Genomic DNA, 18078 nt, shown 5'->3' on the forward strand with positions numbered 1-18078 from the left:
ATTTTTTATTGTGGGTTGTTCAAAACATTACAAATTTCTTGACATGTCATATTCCACACTTTGATTCAAGTGGGTTATGAACTCCCACCTTCACCCCATACACAGATTGCAGAATCACATCAGTTACACATCTGTGTTTTGATTCTTTATGATCCTTTTTTTCCCCACCCAATACTGAGGCCTGAACTCCATCATTTGCACATGTGTTCTACCATTGAGCTACATTCCCAGCCCTTTTCATTTTGGAAGGGGTCTTGCTAAATTACCTAGGCCAGTCTTGAATTTGCAATCCTCTTGCCTCCATCTCCTGAGTGGCTGGGGATCATAGGTGTGTGGCACTTTGCCCAGCTATTTTTCTTTGTCAGAAAGATTACTTTTATGTGGTATAAATTTTGTGTTATTTGCAGAAAACTTTTTTACTTATTAAAATTATAAATAATTTTATAGATTATAAAAATATTTTTTCTCAAAGACTCTTCTAAAATTTTAAATATCAATAACAAAAAAATTAGCCTCTGTGCTCATCAGTGTTTCTAATTATAAGTTGTATGGTTGGGATCCAGTTTGTTTTCTAGAGTGACAGGTAATTCTGATTTTCACTTATTGAATTAGCTAATGTTTCATTCCTGGTATGATATGGTACATTTGAAAATCCCTTTTGGGGAAAAATTTGGGTCTTTGGGAATTACATTACATTCCCTTGCTCTGACTATTCATGTATCAGTACTTCACTGTTTAAATTGTTATATTTTACGTGAGTTTTAATTTCTAGCTCAGCATGGTGGTATATGCCTATAATCCTAGGGTCTGGAAGCCAAGGCAGGATTGTAAGTCAAGATCAGTATCACCAATTTAGTAAGACCCTCAGCAACTCTCAAAATAAAAAAGACTGGAGATGCTGGGGTTGTGATTTAGTTGTAGAGTGCTTACCTAGCATGTGTGAGGCACTGGGTTTGAGTCTCATAACCACATATTTATAAGTTCATTAAATAATGGTCCATCAATAACTAAATATATATATTAAAAACAAAAGACTGGAGATTTGGGGATATAGTTCAGTGGTAAAGCATCCCTGGTTAAATCCTCTGTGGAATTAAAAAAAAAAAAAAAGAGGATTAATTTAATTTCTGGTGTGGTTAGTCTCCCAATTAATCTTTTTAAATTTTCCAAAAAATATTTTTCTATTTTCACACATAACTTTAGAATTTAATATGTTAAGGAGGAACTGCCATCTTTATGACACTGAGTCTTACAAGCTAATGAATGGTATGTATTTCCAGTTTTATTTCTTTTGAGTTTTCTTTATAAATATTTACATTTCTTAGCCTAATGCAATGGTGTGTTACTTTTTCATTTAGGATTTTACACCGACATTCAGAAATGAAATAAGATTAAAATTTATTATGTTTTACCTTTATTAGTATTAATATTAGTATTACCTTTACTTTATTAGTTTTAATTTTTTGGAGACAGAGTCTCATGTTACCTAGGCTGGTCTTACAACTCTATAGTGATCCTCCTCTCCTGCTTCAGTCTCTTAAGTAGCTAGAACTATAGGCATGTGCCATAGTACCTGGCTATCTTGGTTACATTTTGATGAAAATATTATGTTCTTTAAAAAAAAAAAATCGTGATTCTGGAAGTCAAACCCAGGACTAAGTAAGTGCTCTACCACTGAACTATATGCCCAGTTTCAGTTATCTGTCTGTTCCTTAAAATTTTGTTATGCTTTCTTGGTGAAGCTTTCTTACTTTGATGACTTTCGGTGGATTTAGGTTAACTTTTTGATAGCATCTCAATTTCTTCTACAACAAATTGGCAGTTTTAGTAATCTTATTATTTTCCTCAAAATTCATCTACTTTCAAATTTATTTGCACAGAGTTCAGCAAAGAAATCTATTATCCTTTTGATTTATTCTTATCTGTTATTATTTCCTACTTGCAACTACTTTGGATATTTGTGTTTTTTCTTTCTTAATTAAGCAAATAATTACCTATTTGGTTGCTATTTGTTTGAACATGGGAATCAGGAGAGTGAGAAAGCCTTTAAAACAAAAGAAATCAAGTTTTGATACCAGGAATATATACCCAATAGCAAAAAGCTGGCTTAAGGCCAGACAGGAAGCTCCCTACCTCCTTACCATTTAAACCTAGAAGGATCCACAGAACAATAGTACCATCATTATTACCACCTCCCTCACTCCCAGAGGCTTAACAGTATACAAAGCTCATTCACACACTGGTCTCACTTGAACCTTATAAAAGCTAGGCACTTGGCCTTATTGCTTGTAGGTTCACAATAGGAAACAGGCTTGGTTAAAGGCAAATCATTGTTCTGGAAAGAGTCAGAAGACCTGGTTCTGGTCAGGTCTCTGCCTTCTGGGAGACTCAGTGTCCACACACCTAACGTGAGAGGCTGGGTTAGCACATCTCTTCAGTTTTCAAGGAAGATTTAAAACAGCTAATGGATGGACAATGGCAAAGTGCCAAGGACTACTATGTGTGGTCTCCATGAAGGACTTCTTGATGCTCAGTGCAGAGTCTGTACACAACCTAGAGTGAGATGCTGTGATTATAGGGTTCTTTTCTTTCATACAGGGCCTTATCATTCTTTAAATCAACATATATTGTTTCTGGAGAATGACCAATATAAAGGCAACTCTGATTTCAGACACTGAGACAACTGTAAAAGGTGAACGAATCCACATTCCTTCTTTTTGCCCCCATAGGGAATGTGTCCCAGAGACCTACTCTCTGCCAACAGTTCTGCTTTCAAGAATTATTCTGTAAAAACAGTCTCAAAGAGTATGCTCAAAAAGTCATTTACATCACAAAAAATTGGACACAAACTATAAGTCCACAGTTAAGGAGCTAGTTCAGTAAATCATTGCATTCATAGGACAGCAATCTGGATAATCAGCAAGCAAATGCTTCAGAGGACTATTTATTAAAGTAGATGAAAAGTCAAGATACAGTAACAAGTGGGGAAAAAGACTGGAAATACAGATATCAAAATGTTAACAGGATTATATTTAAGAGAATTGATTATGAATAAAGTTTATATTTTTCTTTGGCCTTTTACTTTTTCTAAAATTTTCATGAAATATAAAAATTTCACACCACACACACACACACACACCTTTCATAATCAGAAAAGGTTATAAAAAGAAAAAAAAAATCAGTCTGACTTCTTTTCCTGTGTCTTCCAGTGCCTTACCAACACTGAAGTACAGTAAATATGTGTAGATCTGAGAAAGCATCCTAGCCTATAGGCTATCTCAGCCTTCTGCCCTTTCACATGAGTCAAGTATGCACAGAGCTTGGTGAGGAACTTTGAAGGACTTTGAGGCTGGTGGAAGGCTGGGCTTGACTTTTTTGCTTCCACATTCTAGGAGTCAAGTTGACCCAAGAGTCTGTGAAGGCCCTAACTATGAGAGTGCTAACTGGTGAAAGGAGAGAGGAAGGTCTCCCCAGATAAGGTCACATAAAGCTTGGTGAATGAATGAGTACCCAGTGTCCAGCTGAGCTATGCAGAGAGGCGTGATTCTTCTTCGACCATCTGCTGTCCGAGTCTCAACTTGTTTCTTCAAAAGATTCTGGCAAAGTAGAGTTATATAAATGAATGGAAAAGTCTCTGCCAATTATCTCCAAATATCAAAAAATAAAGTTGCTTATTTTTTTTCTTTTTGTGATAAGAACACTTAGCATAAGATCTACCCTCTTTGTAACATAGTACTGTTAATTGTAGGCATTATGCTATACAGTAGATCTCTAGGACCAAACAACTTAGACTTTGTACCCTTTGACTAATACCTCCCTGTTTCCCCTTCCCACAGGCCCTGGCACCCACCATTCTCCTCTCTGTTTCTGTGAGTTTGACTATTCTAGATTCCACATGTCAGTGGTATATAGTATTGGTCTTTCCATGCCTGGCTTTTTAAAGTTGTAAACATTAAATTGTTGTAAACAATTTAATTTTAATGTTTAAATACATATAGCTTTTTATATGTCAGTTACACCTTGCTACAGTGGGTGAAAATAATAAGGCTTCTAAGAAAATGTATTCTAACTTCCCTTTTTACAGGGTTTTTTTTTTTTTTTTGTACAAAATTAAACCAGTTAGTTAATCAAAGAATAAGCATTTTTTATCAAGGTATGTACTTGACTTCAGGCACAGTAGAGAAGCAGACAAAAAGCACCCAGTTAAAACAGCTCCAAGCACCTATCTATCATCAGCACCACATGTGGTACTGTGACCAAATCCCAGGACTGTAAGCACATGCCACGCTGGACATCATCTGACAGCTCTGGGGTTCCGTGAGGAAACTAAAGGACTGAAATTGAATCTGTGGGCACACTCTCATCATTAAGCTGGTGATTTTCAAACTGACTTTTTCCATAGAGTCCCTTCTTTTGTGAAAGGTTTTTATTTATACACTCTGTCTGAATTACCTAGGGGAGGTCTTTCAACCCACAAAAGCTCCTGGAGATGGTTTAAATTCTAGGGTAAGCTCAACATTTCCTACTCTACTCTTATCCCATTTCTAATCCCCTGCTCCTACCAGTGAAATGTAGGTATTTCCAAATTAAGATGGGGAAACCACAAGTTTCCTAAGGGCAGAGCCTAAAACACACTGTTCTCAGTATGTAGAAATTCCTAGAAATATGATCAGGTGAAGGTTTGGTAAGAGATGAACTGTAGGGCTCCCTGGTACAAGGCAACTTTGGAAAAAGGTGCTTTAAGCCCCATTATTGTCTTATGCAGGTTCAGGTACTAGGACCAACTGGCCCCATGCAGGTTAACTATGGATCCTGCACCAGGCTCAGTACCTTCTTCACCTCATTCATGACTATGGTCACATCTTTGTGCCCCATCCAAGCTGTACCTGCCTGTTCCCTTTTCCTTGTCCCCTGGGTATATAATCCTGGGTTAAGCCCTCACCTTCCTAATATCTTCCAGACTCTCCCCGTTGACAACACCCGCGACTGAGGATGCTGAGCCCATCTCTCTGGCTGCGGCACTCTTCTGGTCTAACTGCTGCTGTTGCTGCCTCCGTTGGTACTTGAGCATCTCTGGGTTCTCGATGACAGCTGTGGAGAGCTGGGCCTCAGTCATGATGGCCAGGCTCTTGCCATAGGTGGACTGGTGAATGCGGCTCTGTGGAAAGCAGGGAAAGGTTCTATACACTGGTATATCACTATGGTCAATGCTGCCCATCATGAGTGCACTGAGGCACAGGTTTTCCTGGCTCTGAAAGCAAAAAGGCTGGGAGGCTAGCTCTCCATCACCTCCCACCCAATTCTGCCTGTCCCTCATTAGACAGCTCTGATGGAAGTCTCAGATCGTCACTAGATGTTTACAGACTACTATGTATCTATTGCAGGGGATGATGGTGAATACTGACAAGAAAATTCCTGGTGTAAAACAAATAGCAATAAATACCACCTCAATTGGTGCAGATAACCAAATTGCTAACTCAAGGTTCTTAAGTAACTCAAAGCACCTAAATATTCTCAGGGTACCAGATACTGAAAGCAAGAGTCTACTTTCACTGCTCTTATCAGATGGCAGCCACCATGGTGGGATAGTTTCCACGGGACAAACAGTGTCTCTAAGAGCAAGGAAGATTGGCACATCAGACCTAGGGAGACCCTTCTCTGTTCTCCCATGGTCTCTCTCTTCTTCTCTGCTCTCCCTTGGTCTCTCCCTTAAGATGCCCGGATCCTTCTGAGCAGGATCCTTTCCCATCCTCCTAGGCCCCATTAATTCTGTGCCATAACAAGCTAAATAGCAACCCCAAGAGAACAGACAATGTCCCCAGCATATTGTAGTAACTGGTACTCATGAAAGTGTGATGAGGAACAGATTAACACAAAGATGTGCAAATGACCAGCCCTATCTTGCCAAGAACAGGGCAAGAACAGTTAATAGGCATGCTTCACAGCAGAGGATGCTGGGAAGGAGGAGACAACTTTCCAGGAGAGGGGCTTTGGAACTTAATCCTGCCAGGCTTAGGTATAGCCAAGAAGCTTCCTCCTTTGACATCTTGGCTCCTAAACAGCCCCTGGAATCTCAGCCAGAATTCAGAGTTTGGTCAAAATTTTCCTCATGTAGTAACACAAGGTCACTGCTGATGATAACCCTAGCCAGATAGGGTTATTACATAGGCTTTCATAGTGATTCTCCAAGGAAGTATGCAGTGATCCCTGGGTACCTGATGACAGAGACAAGGTGGAATGAGGATCCCTGGCCACTGAGACACTCATTTCTTCATTGAAAAATGATTGCCAGATACTGTGCACAAGGCATATCTCTGCCCCAAAGGGTTTACTCTTAGCAGGTGTCACACAGCCAGTTAAGAGGGAGCTTCCCCCAGCAATAGGATCACTACAGAGAGAGCTGCTGACCTACTCTGGGTTTTCAGAAGCCCTACATCTGAGTAAATGTTGGCAAATGTCTACTGATAGAAACCAAAGATTCCTAAGTCTATTGGTGGGTAAAGCAGAGTCTTTTTTAAAGCCTGGCAGAAGGATACACAGATGCCATGTTTCAGGCAGAGCACAAAAGAAGAGACTTGGCCCAAAGGCAGCAAGCCTAGTTCATGCTTTAGTTCTTGTACTTAAGGTTCACATGTGGTCACGGCAAAGGGCCATGCTATTTTCTAAGGCTTAGTTTCCTCATTGATGTAACAGATAAGGGTTGCCTTCAAGGATTTTGAATAGTTTAAATAATACATGCAAAGTACATGACCCAAAGTCTGACATTCAGTAAACGTTAAGAAATGTCCAGGGCTGGGGATGTGGCTTGGGCTGGGGATGTGGCTCAAGCGGTAGCGCGCTCGCCTGGCATGCGTGCGGCCCGGGTTCGATCCTCAGCACCACATACAAACAAAGATGTTGTGTCCGCTGAAAACTAAAATAATAAATATTAAAATTCTCAAAAAAAAAAAAAAAAAGAAATGTCCAATATTACTATTATAATTGCTGTTAAGTCAGTATAAGACAATGAGATGGGAAAAGTGACATACAGGGACCCCTTGGGAGTCACTCCAGCTCTCTCCCAGGGTGAAAATCTCCCACTGGTGGCTTGTTAATGGCATAAAAAATGGTCTCAAAGTTTTATTCTTAATTCCAGGACTTGTTTCTGACATGAATAGAGAATTATTAATTTATTTTTCAAAGAAGATAAGAATTACAATTTATAAAAGGCAAAGACCCTCTAATACTTAAAGAAATACCAATTCAGAAGAAGGTCCAATCAAATTGGTCTCCCAGAGTTATTGTGGCTATTTCTGTGGTCACGGAACATGTAAAAGTACAAGGACCTACCTTTTCCTCCTCACTGAGGGGGTCTCCAAGCTCATCCTGGGAGAAGTCGAGGAATGCCACAGAGCCATCCATGGAGCACACCAGGATGCCCAGCCCATTCAGAGTCCTGAAAGAGACAGCTGTCAACAGCCTGTGGACAAGTACCTGAGGCAGACAGAAATGCCACAATAGCCAGCCTGTGAGGATGGCTGAATAGTAATCTAGGTAGTTGCTGGAAACCCATGGTTCCCTTCTGAAGCTTGAAGATGGGATAGAGAAAGTGAAGCAATAATCACATTCCAGAGGGTCCCTGGTACCCTTTAGTTTTAGGCACATGTAAAATGCATCTCTTACCATGAATTTTGTAAAAATTTTCAACTTATTTCTTATTTTTTAAACCATTTATATAATATCTTAAGGAAGTATGTCTACTATAAAACTATGTGGATAACAGTTTTTCTGAGAAGGCATTTTTCTTTGGCATATCCTACCTTATAATATTGCATATTCTCACAATATCAGGCATAGAACTACTACTATTTCCTGAATCATGTATGAGCAGAACCTTGGGGGGTCTGTGCTGCCTTAGGAGGATGCTTTGGTTGCCTGGCCTTAGTCATATCCAGGAGATCTCAGATTTTTCATAGTTTATATACCTTAAGAATCCACCTTACCAGGAAATATCCATGATGGATTTGTCAAACAGCTCATGAATGACAACCAAAGGCCGTTTCAGACACGTGAGCTGCAAAATAAGGAGCAAAGGTTAATGGAATTGAGAACCCCTTTTTGTGTACTCAGCTCAGTTAATACTACCAGCCCAGAAGTCTTGGTCAGAATTTCTGCTGACATACATAGTATTCAACTCCATCCAGACAGCTACTGTGGGAAACGAAAGTCTTCCAGAAATATGTACACTATAGTGGTCCCATCTCAAGGCTTGCCATACTCTGGCAAGGCAGATGGCTTTATATATACAGGGCAGAGTGGAAGGGAATCATTCCAAGGAGGAGCTTAGAGGTTTTACCAAGCAGGGGATGAGGCTCAAAAAGAGCCCAGCTCATTTTCTCTGGGCCCATAAAGCTCTTGTACACATTACCCAAGGCATGGTGTAATCAGTTATCTAAAGTCATACAGGCTTACTCTGTAGTGTTTACAGATACCTGGTAAATACACAAAACTGTACAAATTGCCTTTAATCTAGACCCAAAGTTAATTATTGTAAAAATTGTTTTTTATACTGAGGATGGAACCCAAGTGTGCTTTATCATTAAGTTACATCCTCAGTCCTTCTTAATTTTTGAGACAGTCTTGCTAAGTTGTTTACGGCCTTACGAAGTTGTTGAGACTGGCCTTGAACTTTCAATTCTCCTGCCTTAGCTTCCTGAGTCACTGGGATTACTTTGATGAACTATTTTGTTATGGTTTAACTTTTCCAAGTATTTATTTTTCTCTTCGAAATAAGGCACATAGTGTGTCTGCTTTTTTACTTAATGCACAGTGAGTATGTCATTGAATATCCTGTAAAAATATTGTTTGGATGACTACATAATAATCAGCATGTTCATGTTCACTATCTAGTCCTCTTTTGTTGACTGTTCTACAACTATGGTGAACTCCATCTCTTACATACAAGTGTCTGGCTACCCTGTTGCCGTGTCCTAAGCTACAGTGTCAGGGTTACCAGCACGCCAAGAGTTAATTCCTGCTTGGGGGTGTGAACTGGCTGGGAAAATAAAAAGCCTGAAAATAATCGATAAGGAACGAAAAACAAGAGGCAGAAAATAGTTTTAAATGCTGGGGCCTGGTGGGTCTTCCAGCCCTGATGGGAACCAGAACTGAAAAAGAAAGGCCCAAATTCTTTATTTAAGGGGAAATACATTAAAAGGTTTCAGTGAGGTAGGCTTCTTGAGGAAAACAGGATGAAGATGGGAAAAACAAGTTGTTTGGGGCTAGGGAGGTTACCTCCAGGGGCTGCCTTTGAACCTAGGGCTGTGACCTAAGGTAGGGTGTCAGTTTTAATCTCAGCAATCTGCAACCAGTGGATTCACAACAGGAGTTCTCAAAAACGCAACCCCCTGCCTTATGATGGCTCAAACAAACCCATATTTCATACACGGCTTCCAACACTGCAAGATTGTGGGTTGAATGAGAACACACTTCTTTACAGATAATGGGCTCTGTCCTGGAGTTTCCAGGAGGCTGTGATGCTAAGCTTTACACTTAGAGCCTAAGATTGGTGTGTGGTGAAGGAGGAGCTGTGCTCACTTAAGTCCGGGGAAGAAGCTCAAGTCTGAGCTACCTAATATCTACATTAAGAATCTTGTCCTCACCCTAATTCTAATTCCACAAAAATAATAGCTTTGCCTCTCTTTCCATAAATGTACCTAAGTACCCTAGAAACCTGGAGCCTGTGTGACCACCTGATCTTGGCATTCTAAGAAACATGAGCAGTACCTTGAATGGTCCATGGGATGGGATAAACCAGGAAAAACACATCTTGAACTGGTCCCTGTGACACTAGGGTTCAGATTCCAGGGTGGGTGTTAAATGAATACAGAATATAAGGTCTCTGAGGAAAAATAAAGTCAGGTATGGTGGCACAGGTGTCATCCCAGTGACTCAGGCAGCAGGACAATCAAGTTTGAGGTTAGCCTCAGCAATTTAGTGCCGCAAAATAAAAACTAAAAAGCACTAGGGATATAGTTTAGTAGCAAAGCACCCCTAGGTTCAATAGATTTTTTTATAATAAATCTAGCCAGAAGATAACCTTCAAACCCATAACTTCGATTCCATTCTGCTTATGGAGAAGTTTAAAAAAAATTATTGTATGTACATCTGGCTTTATCAGATTTTTTAAAAAAATTTATTTTTTAGTTGTAGTTAAACATAATACCTTTATTTTATTTATTTATATGTGGTATTGAGGGTCAAACCCAGGGCCTTGTACCTGCTAGGCGAGCACTTTTACTGCTGAGCCACAACCCCAGCCCACCTGGCTTTATTAGATTTTAAACCCAAGAGGGTTCAAGGAGGGACCTCAGGGCTCAGTGACACGGCCATGTCTTCTGCACTGCAAGTGAAAATGTCTCATGTCATAAAACATCAGTCTTAGCTCAGCACAGTGGCACATAGCTATAATCCCAGTGGCTCAGGAGGCAGAGGCAGGAGGATCGTGAGTTCAAAGCCAGCCTCAGCAAAAGCGAGGCACTAAACAACTCAGTGAGACCCTGTCTCTAAATAAAAAACAAAATAGGGCTGGGATGTGGCTCAGCGGTCGAGTGCTACTTGCGTTCAATGCCCGGTACACTCCCTGACACCCCCAAAATTATCAGCCTTTGAGCTAAGGAACTAAATAGCCTTTCAGAGCTCTAACTTGAAAACTATCACAGTTTTATTCTTCAGTTCTCATGTCTCAACCCGTCACTGAATATTTGCTGAGAATCTGCTTGGTGGAGGGCAGTAAGTTAGGAGCAGAAGGGGCATAGCACCTCCTCTTTGGGGTTGCTGTCTAGTAAGGAGTCATATGCTTAGCTTTAACAGAAACTGCCAAACACTTTCCTCACCAGTAATGTATTACTTCCAGCTAACCATATCCTTGTCAATACTTGGTACTCTCTCTTTTGTTTTGGGTCCTGGGAATTGAACACAGGATTTTACTGAGCTACAACTGCAGCCCCACTCTTTTTGTTAAATTTTAGTCATTTTCCTCCTAAGTATGTATTCAAAAAGACTTATTCAAGAATATTCTTTTCAGCTTTTGGTCATAACATCTCACAACTGGGACAATCTTAATATCCATCAAAAGGAAAATGCATTAAACAAATTGTGATATGTTCATACAGTGGAAGATTACATAAGCAATAACAGGAATAAACTATTGTCGGACATACACAACACACATGAATCTCAAAAACATTATGCCAAGGGAAAGAAACTCAAGACACAAAAAAGTAAACACTGCACAACTGATTTATATGACGTTCAAGAGCAGGTAAAACTCATCAAAATGAAAAGAGGCTGCTAAGGATGATTATCTTGGGGGTGGAGGGAAGATGGCTTCTTAATTGGTCAAGATCCCACCCTCCCTCTACCCGCACCAAGGTGGTAGTGATACTGGTGTAAACGTGCACGACAGTTCACTTAACTGTATCTACAAAACTGAATATGCTTCACATATACTATATATCAATACAAAGCAAGCAAATACACTACGCCAACTATAGTACTAACTGCTCTGGGTGCTGCCCCCCAGTCTAGATACAAGATCTGCTCTAGCTGGGGATTCAGCAGCCTTTTCTGGCTGTGTCAGTACTTCCTTCTATGCAGTAGGAATGCCTGCAGATTTCTAGGAGGAGGGGCTGATCCCAGGTACACAGTGAAGTACATACTGAACATCATCAATAGCAGTGGGTCTCTCCTCCCTTCAAGGCTTCCAAGCTTGCCACTTTCCCAGTCCACACCTCCCACCCTACAGCAAAAGCTCAGTGTGGTGGCTCACCCAGACAGAGAGTGAGCGATCCTTGCTGCCAACAGCACAGCAGCAGTAAGGGCAGCTGGGCTTTGCAGAACTCCCATTCTTCTGCTTCTTTTTGAAGATTTTTGGGTTGAATTTCTAAAACCAAGTAACACATGTTAAAATGGTAATCATGCATCAAGTATATACCTCATGCCTAAGCATGAGAAACACACTGAAATCCCAAGCCACTGATAGGAGTTCCTCACAGAGCCTCTAGGCCCAGTACTGAGCATGCATTAGATAATTTTTATAACTACCTAGGAGGTATTTTGCTGATGGTGCACTGGAGACTTAGTGATGTCAGAAAACATGCAGAGTAACTAAATGAGTAAATGGTGGAATGAGGACTTGAAGTTAGTATTCCTAAATGCTCGATTTTTGGAGTCAGAAGCCAAGTCAAAGAGATGGGAGCTACTAGAACTGGTCCTATCAATTCCTCCTGGCTTGTCAGTTTCCTAGGACCTGGGGGAGAAGCTAAGCCTGCAAGGGGCTTCAGGGACCAGGACTTGCTTACTCTCCATCTCCTATGGGAGGCCAAAGGGACTGGCAGGAGAGAACTGATCCATGTAATTCCCTTTCATCTCAATATCTTTGTTGTCCACAGTCATACTTATCTAGCAGAAATGTGTTCAGCCAGGACTGGGGTTGTAGCTCAGCAGTAGAGCTCTCGCCTAGCACGTGCAAGGCCCTGAGTTTGATCCTTAGCACCACATAAAAATAAATAAACACAGATACTGATTCCAACTACAACTAAAAAAATAAATAAAAATAAATATTTTTTAAAAAAAGAAATGTGTTCAGCCAAAGAGGCTCATAAGATCTCCCAGGGGCCAGGCACAGTGGCACATGCCTGTAATCCTAGCAGTTTGGGAGTCTGAGACAGGAGGATCTTGAGTTCAAAGTCAGCCTCAGCAAAAGTGAGGCACTAAGCAACTCAATGAGACCGACTCTGAATAAAAATAATCAAAATAGGGCTGGGGATGTGGCTCAGTGTTTTAGTGCCCAAGTTCAATCCCTGATATCCCTCCATCCCCCAAAAAAGCCAATCTGAAAAAGCTACATGCTGTATAAACCAACGATATGACACTCTGGGAAAGGCAAAACTGTGGACCTTTATTTTTTATTTTTATTTTTAGTTGTTCAAAACATTACATAGTTCTTGACATATCATATTTCATACATTTGATTCAAGTGGTTATTTATTTATATGCAGTGCTGAGAACTTAACATACTATGCTAACTATAGTACTAACTGCATGTTTTCTCACCTCACTGAGCTTCCCAAGAACTGAACCCCCCCCCCCCCCCCAAAAAANTTCCCAAGAACTGAACCCCCCCCCCCCGCAAAAAAAACCCAAATAAATAAGTAAAAACAAACAAACAAAAAAAACAAAAACAAAAAACCTCTCAGGGTAAGCTGGTTGCCTTTTGGAAAGGCTGTAAGCACCCTAAGACTGTTCTGGATTAAGAGGTGGGCAGGAGTTCCTGGAATTCCAAGTGAGGGCTTCTAAGTGCAGGGTCAGGTAACCTAGAGGGGTTTTCACTCCAGGGGACAGGCAGGAATGACCAGGGTTATACAGAAATTGGAAAAAACAGAATCCTGGGCTTGAGTTTCCACTACTACTGGGTAGGCTGTAAAGCTACTCATTGAGTTTCTACTACTAATGAGTGGGCTTTATAAAGCTTTGTGAAGCTCTGTGAGCTTCCTATGAGGCATATATTATTTTCTCACAGAGCTGCTCTTAAAGTGACTATGAGAATCACAAGCAATGATTTTCAAACATTTTAGGAACAAGGCCCTTAGTTTCAAATAAAATCCAACATAGACTACAAGATAAAAATTTTGAGGAAGCAATATTTAACTACTACAAAATTTATTTTTTGAAGTACAATATATGATATCTACTTTTCAATTTAAACAAGTAATGATGAGCCCCTTTTGATCACGTTCCCAAATGATCTTACTCTGTCATCAGCCCAAACCCATCAATCTATTTATCTTGTTTGATTGCAAATTCTCAAAGGTTATTTGTAGCTACTTAACAGCTGGCCTTGGTTAATCTTAAGACACTCTTCAATTAAAGTGATCCATAGGGATTAATGGTCTCTCATGCCTGAAAGATTAGCAGTAGTTATCTGGAGACCTTCACCCTCCACATCAAGACCAGATGTGCAAACCAGTGACCACCAGCATAAGCTTGCACCTATGACTACTGCTGAAGGAAATGGAGATAAGAGCACTGTTTTGCGGGTACCCAGAATCACTCTATGTTCAATGGAGTTACACAAGGGGGCACCATGCTGGAGCACCTGAGAGCAGACCTGAATATGGAAAACGTTGGTGTGGAATTACATTGTTCTAACCAAAGACTGATCTGGTGATATTTGCTATATTACAATTTGCATAAACAACCAACAAAAAAATCCATAGGTATTATATTTTGTAAAAGTAGTTTTAAAATATTTAAGTGTAAAGAATTTAAAATGAAGTAAACACCAACATATGCTGACTCTGAGTCCCATCACCTCAGTCCCTTGTGTGGCCCAGTCTTTAGGAGCCTCCCTGAACAGCTTTCTACCCCTCAGGCTCTGAGGACACATGTAAACCACTGTAGTAGGACACTCAAGAAGGTACTGACAGCTGCCGGGACTTCATAAGGCCAGGCACACTCACCACAACAGTTACAGCTTTCCGGTGTCCCACAAAGTCCATGTTGGTCTTCCAGCCCTCCCGTTCGATGATCTGGGCAGTGGGGCCAGAATTGTTCATTGCATGGGCAGACACAAGGTAATGCCCATCAGGTGACCAGCTGAGCCGCAGTACATGGGTCGTTCCTCCACACTGAAAGAAATAACTTTGCTTGAAAGGAGCTTAAAGTCAACTTTGTGACCAAAACTTGGGCCTCAAAGACAAAGTCAAACTGTGATTTACTAAGATATGATGATAGGGCATGAACCCCAAACTTCTGACTACACTGAGAGTTGTCAACCAGATGACACAACAAAAAGGGATCTCTGTCACATGAGCATGGGAACTGTGATATCTTCTACACTCCCATAGGACTGAACACAGAACAGCAGCACGGTGGGTACATGCTTGTGGGAATCAGCAGGAAGGCCAGTCCTTTGAAATGCCCAACTCCACATTCACCTACTGCTTCTGCACAGCACTGTTAATCCCAGCACACAGAGTCTATGAAACATCCTCAAGAAATGCTGCCACAGAGGCCTTCAACAAAATTCAGCACCCATTCATGATAAAAACACTAAAGAAACTAGGGAATAGAAGGAACCTACCTCAAGATCAAAAAGAATATATATGAAAAACCCAAAGCTAATCTCATAGTAAATGGGGAAAAACTGAAAATGTTTCCTTTAAAATCTGGAACAGAGAAAGATGTCCACTTTCACCACTCCAATTTAAGACAGTGCTTCAAATTTTAGCCAGATCAGTTAGGCAGGAAAAGAAATAAAGGGATAAAAATAGGAAAGGAAGAAGTTAAATTATCACTGCTTGCAGATGATATGATCCTGTATCTGTAAGATCCAAAAAACTCCATCAAAAGATTGTTAGAGCTAATAAACAAATCTGGCAAAGTAATAGCCTACAAAATCAACATACCAAAATCAATAGCTTTCATATACACCAACAATGAATCTGCTGAGAAAGAAATCAGGAAAACAATCCCATTTACCATAGTCTCAAAACAAAACAAAACACAACAAATACCCCAAAACAAAACCTAGGAATAAATCTAACCAAGAAGATGAAAAACCTCTACAATGAAAACTATAGAACATTGAAAAAGAAATTGAAGAAGACATAAAAGATAGACACAAAAAGACCTCCCACGTTCATGGATGGACAGAATCAATTTTGTTAAAATGGCCATGCCACCAAAGCAATATACTGATTCAATGCAATCCCCTCAAAATACCAATGACACTCTTCACAGAACTAGAAAAAATAGTCAGAAAATTCATCTGGAAGCATAAAAGACACAGAATAGCCAAAGCAATTCTAAGCCAAGAAAGCAATGCTGGAGACATCACAATAACTGACTTCAAACTATATTACAGAGTTATAGTAACAAAAACTACATGGTACTGGCATAAAACAGACATAGACCAATGGTACGGAACAGAAAACACAGAGACAAACCCAAACATCTACAGACATATGAACCTTGACAAAGGTGCCAAAAACATACACTGGAGAGCCTTTTTAACAAATAATACTGAGACAATAGGTTATCCATATGTAGGAGAATGAAACTAGATCCATATCTCTCATCCTGCACAAAATTCTATTAAAAATGGACAAAGATCTTGTAATTAGACCAAAAACTATGTAACTCCTAGAAGAAAGTATAGGGTCAGTACTCTAACATACAGGCACAGGCAACAACTTTTTTCAACAGAACCCCTAAAGCTCAGGAAATAATGCCAAGAGTGAATAAATGAGATGACATCCAATTAAAAAGCTTCTGCACGGTAAAGGAAATAATTAGGACTATGAAAAAAGAACTTATAGAGTGGGAGAAAATCTTTGCTAGTTACTCTCTTGACAGAGGATTAATATCTAGAATATACAAAAACTCAAAAACCCCAAATAAACCAATTAATAAATGGACAATGAATTAAATAGATACTTCTCAAAAGAAGAAATATAGCCAGGTACAGTGGCACATGCCTATAATCCCAGCAGCTCAGGAGGCTGAGTCAGGAGGATCAAGAGTTCAAAGCCAGCCTCAGCAATGGCAAGGTGCTTAGTAACTTAAGTGAGACCCTGTCTCTAAATAAAATGCAAAATAGGGCTGGGGATGTGGCTCAGTGATTGAGTGCACCTGAGTTCAATCCCAGGTAACAAAAAAAAAAAAAAAAAAAAAAAAAATATAATGGCCATATATATGAAAATGGCCATATATGAAAAAAATGGCCGTATTTTTAGCATTTAGCATTTAGGGAAATGCAAATAAAAACTAAACTGAGATTTCATCTCACACCAGTTAGAATGGCAGTCATCAAGAATACAAACAATAAAACACTTTTTGCACTGTTGGTGGGACTGTAAATTAGTACATCATACTGCTATGTACATACTGCTATGTACATCAGTATGAAGGTTTCTCAAAAGGCCAGGCATGGAACCACCATATGATGCAGTTATACCACACTTCAGTATTTATCCTAAGGAACCGAAGTCATCATACTATAGTAATATATGCATACCCATGTTTATAGCAGCACATTCACAATAGCCAAACTATGGAACCAGTCTAGGTGTCCCTCAATGGATGAAAAAGAAAATATGGTATATATACATAACGGAGTTTTATTCAGCCATAAAGAAAATGAAATTGTGGGCTGGGGATGTGGCTCAAGTGGTAGCGCGCTCGCCTGGCATGCGTGCGGCCCGGGTTCGATCCTCAGCACCACATACAAATAAAGATGTTGTGTCCGCCGAAAACTAAAAAATAAATATTAAAAAATTCTCTCTCTCTCTCTCACTCTCTAAAAAAAAAAAGAAAAAAGAAAATGAAATTGTGTCATTTTCAGGAAAAAGGATGGAACTGGAGATCATCACGTTAAGTGAAATAAGTCAAACTCAGAAAGTCAAAGGTCGCATGTTTTCTTTCATATGTGGAAGCCAGTAAGGAAAAAGGAAAACAAGGTGGGGATGAATCTAAAAATCAAAGGGAGATTAGTAGTGGAAAGCGATCAAGTGGTGGGAGAGGGGAAGTGCTGGGGAGTGATACTGGCCAAATTATATTGCTATACTGTGTGCATGCACAAATATGTAACAACAAATTCCATCAAAATGTACAACTATAATGCAACAATAAAAAATATGGGGGGTGGGCAAGAAAGAAAAGAAATGCTGCCATAGAGAAAGTTCCCTTGCTTATATCTGGGAGTTCAGGAGGAGTCTAGAGTGGAACAGATGACCATGAGATACCACCTGCTTCTTTGAGCCTGACTCCTCACCCAAGGAATGGTGAGGATATCTGCAAAGAACAGGTCTGTAAAGTCCTCATGAACTGTAAAAGGCACAGAAGCAAAGGTACTGCTCCCCTGACTTGGCATGATGGTTAAGGCAACACACCCCTCACTTTATTCATCCTGCAAAGTGAGATGTGAGTCCAAAGCCAACTTCAAGGTCAGCATGGGCTACCCCTAAAGATTTAGGGGCTAATATCTTGACCTCATGGCACAGAGAAGGGTAAAACAAAGCAGGGCCTAAGTGCAAT

General features: G+C 40.1%; 1 protein-coding gene across 9 annotated transcripts in view; it reads right to left on the reverse strand.

Annotated features, from left to right (window-relative positions):
• LOC107154714 (protein HIRA) overlaps window positions 1-18078 on the reverse strand; it is a 99436-nt gene that overhangs the window by 42294 nt on the left and 39064 nt on the right. For 8 of the 9 annotated variants that reach the window (XM_048785138.1, XM_048785135.1, XM_048785137.1 and 5 more), the window contains 6 exons: window positions 14502-14669; window positions 11810-11923; window positions 7983-8053; window positions 7330-7435; window positions 4943-5158; window positions 3511-3596 (listed from right to left, as the gene is read on the reverse strand). In XM_048785138.1, coding sequence (XP_048641095.1) covers window positions 3511-3596; window positions 4943-5158; window positions 7330-7435; window positions 7983-8053; window positions 11810-11923; window positions 14502-14669 — 761 coding nt within the window. The remainder of the gene's footprint in view (window positions 1-3510; window positions 3597-4942; window positions 5159-7329; window positions 7436-7982; window positions 8054-11809; window positions 11924-14501; window positions 14670-18078) is intronic. The other variant, XM_048785132.1, reaches the window with a different exon arrangement.

This window comes from Marmota marmota, unplaced genomic scaffold (genome assembly GCF_001458135.2).
Source record: "Marmota marmota marmota unplaced genomic scaffold, marMar, whole genome shotgun sequence".
Lineage (NCBI taxonomy): Eukaryota > Metazoa > Chordata > Mammalia > Rodentia > Sciuridae > Marmota > Marmota marmota.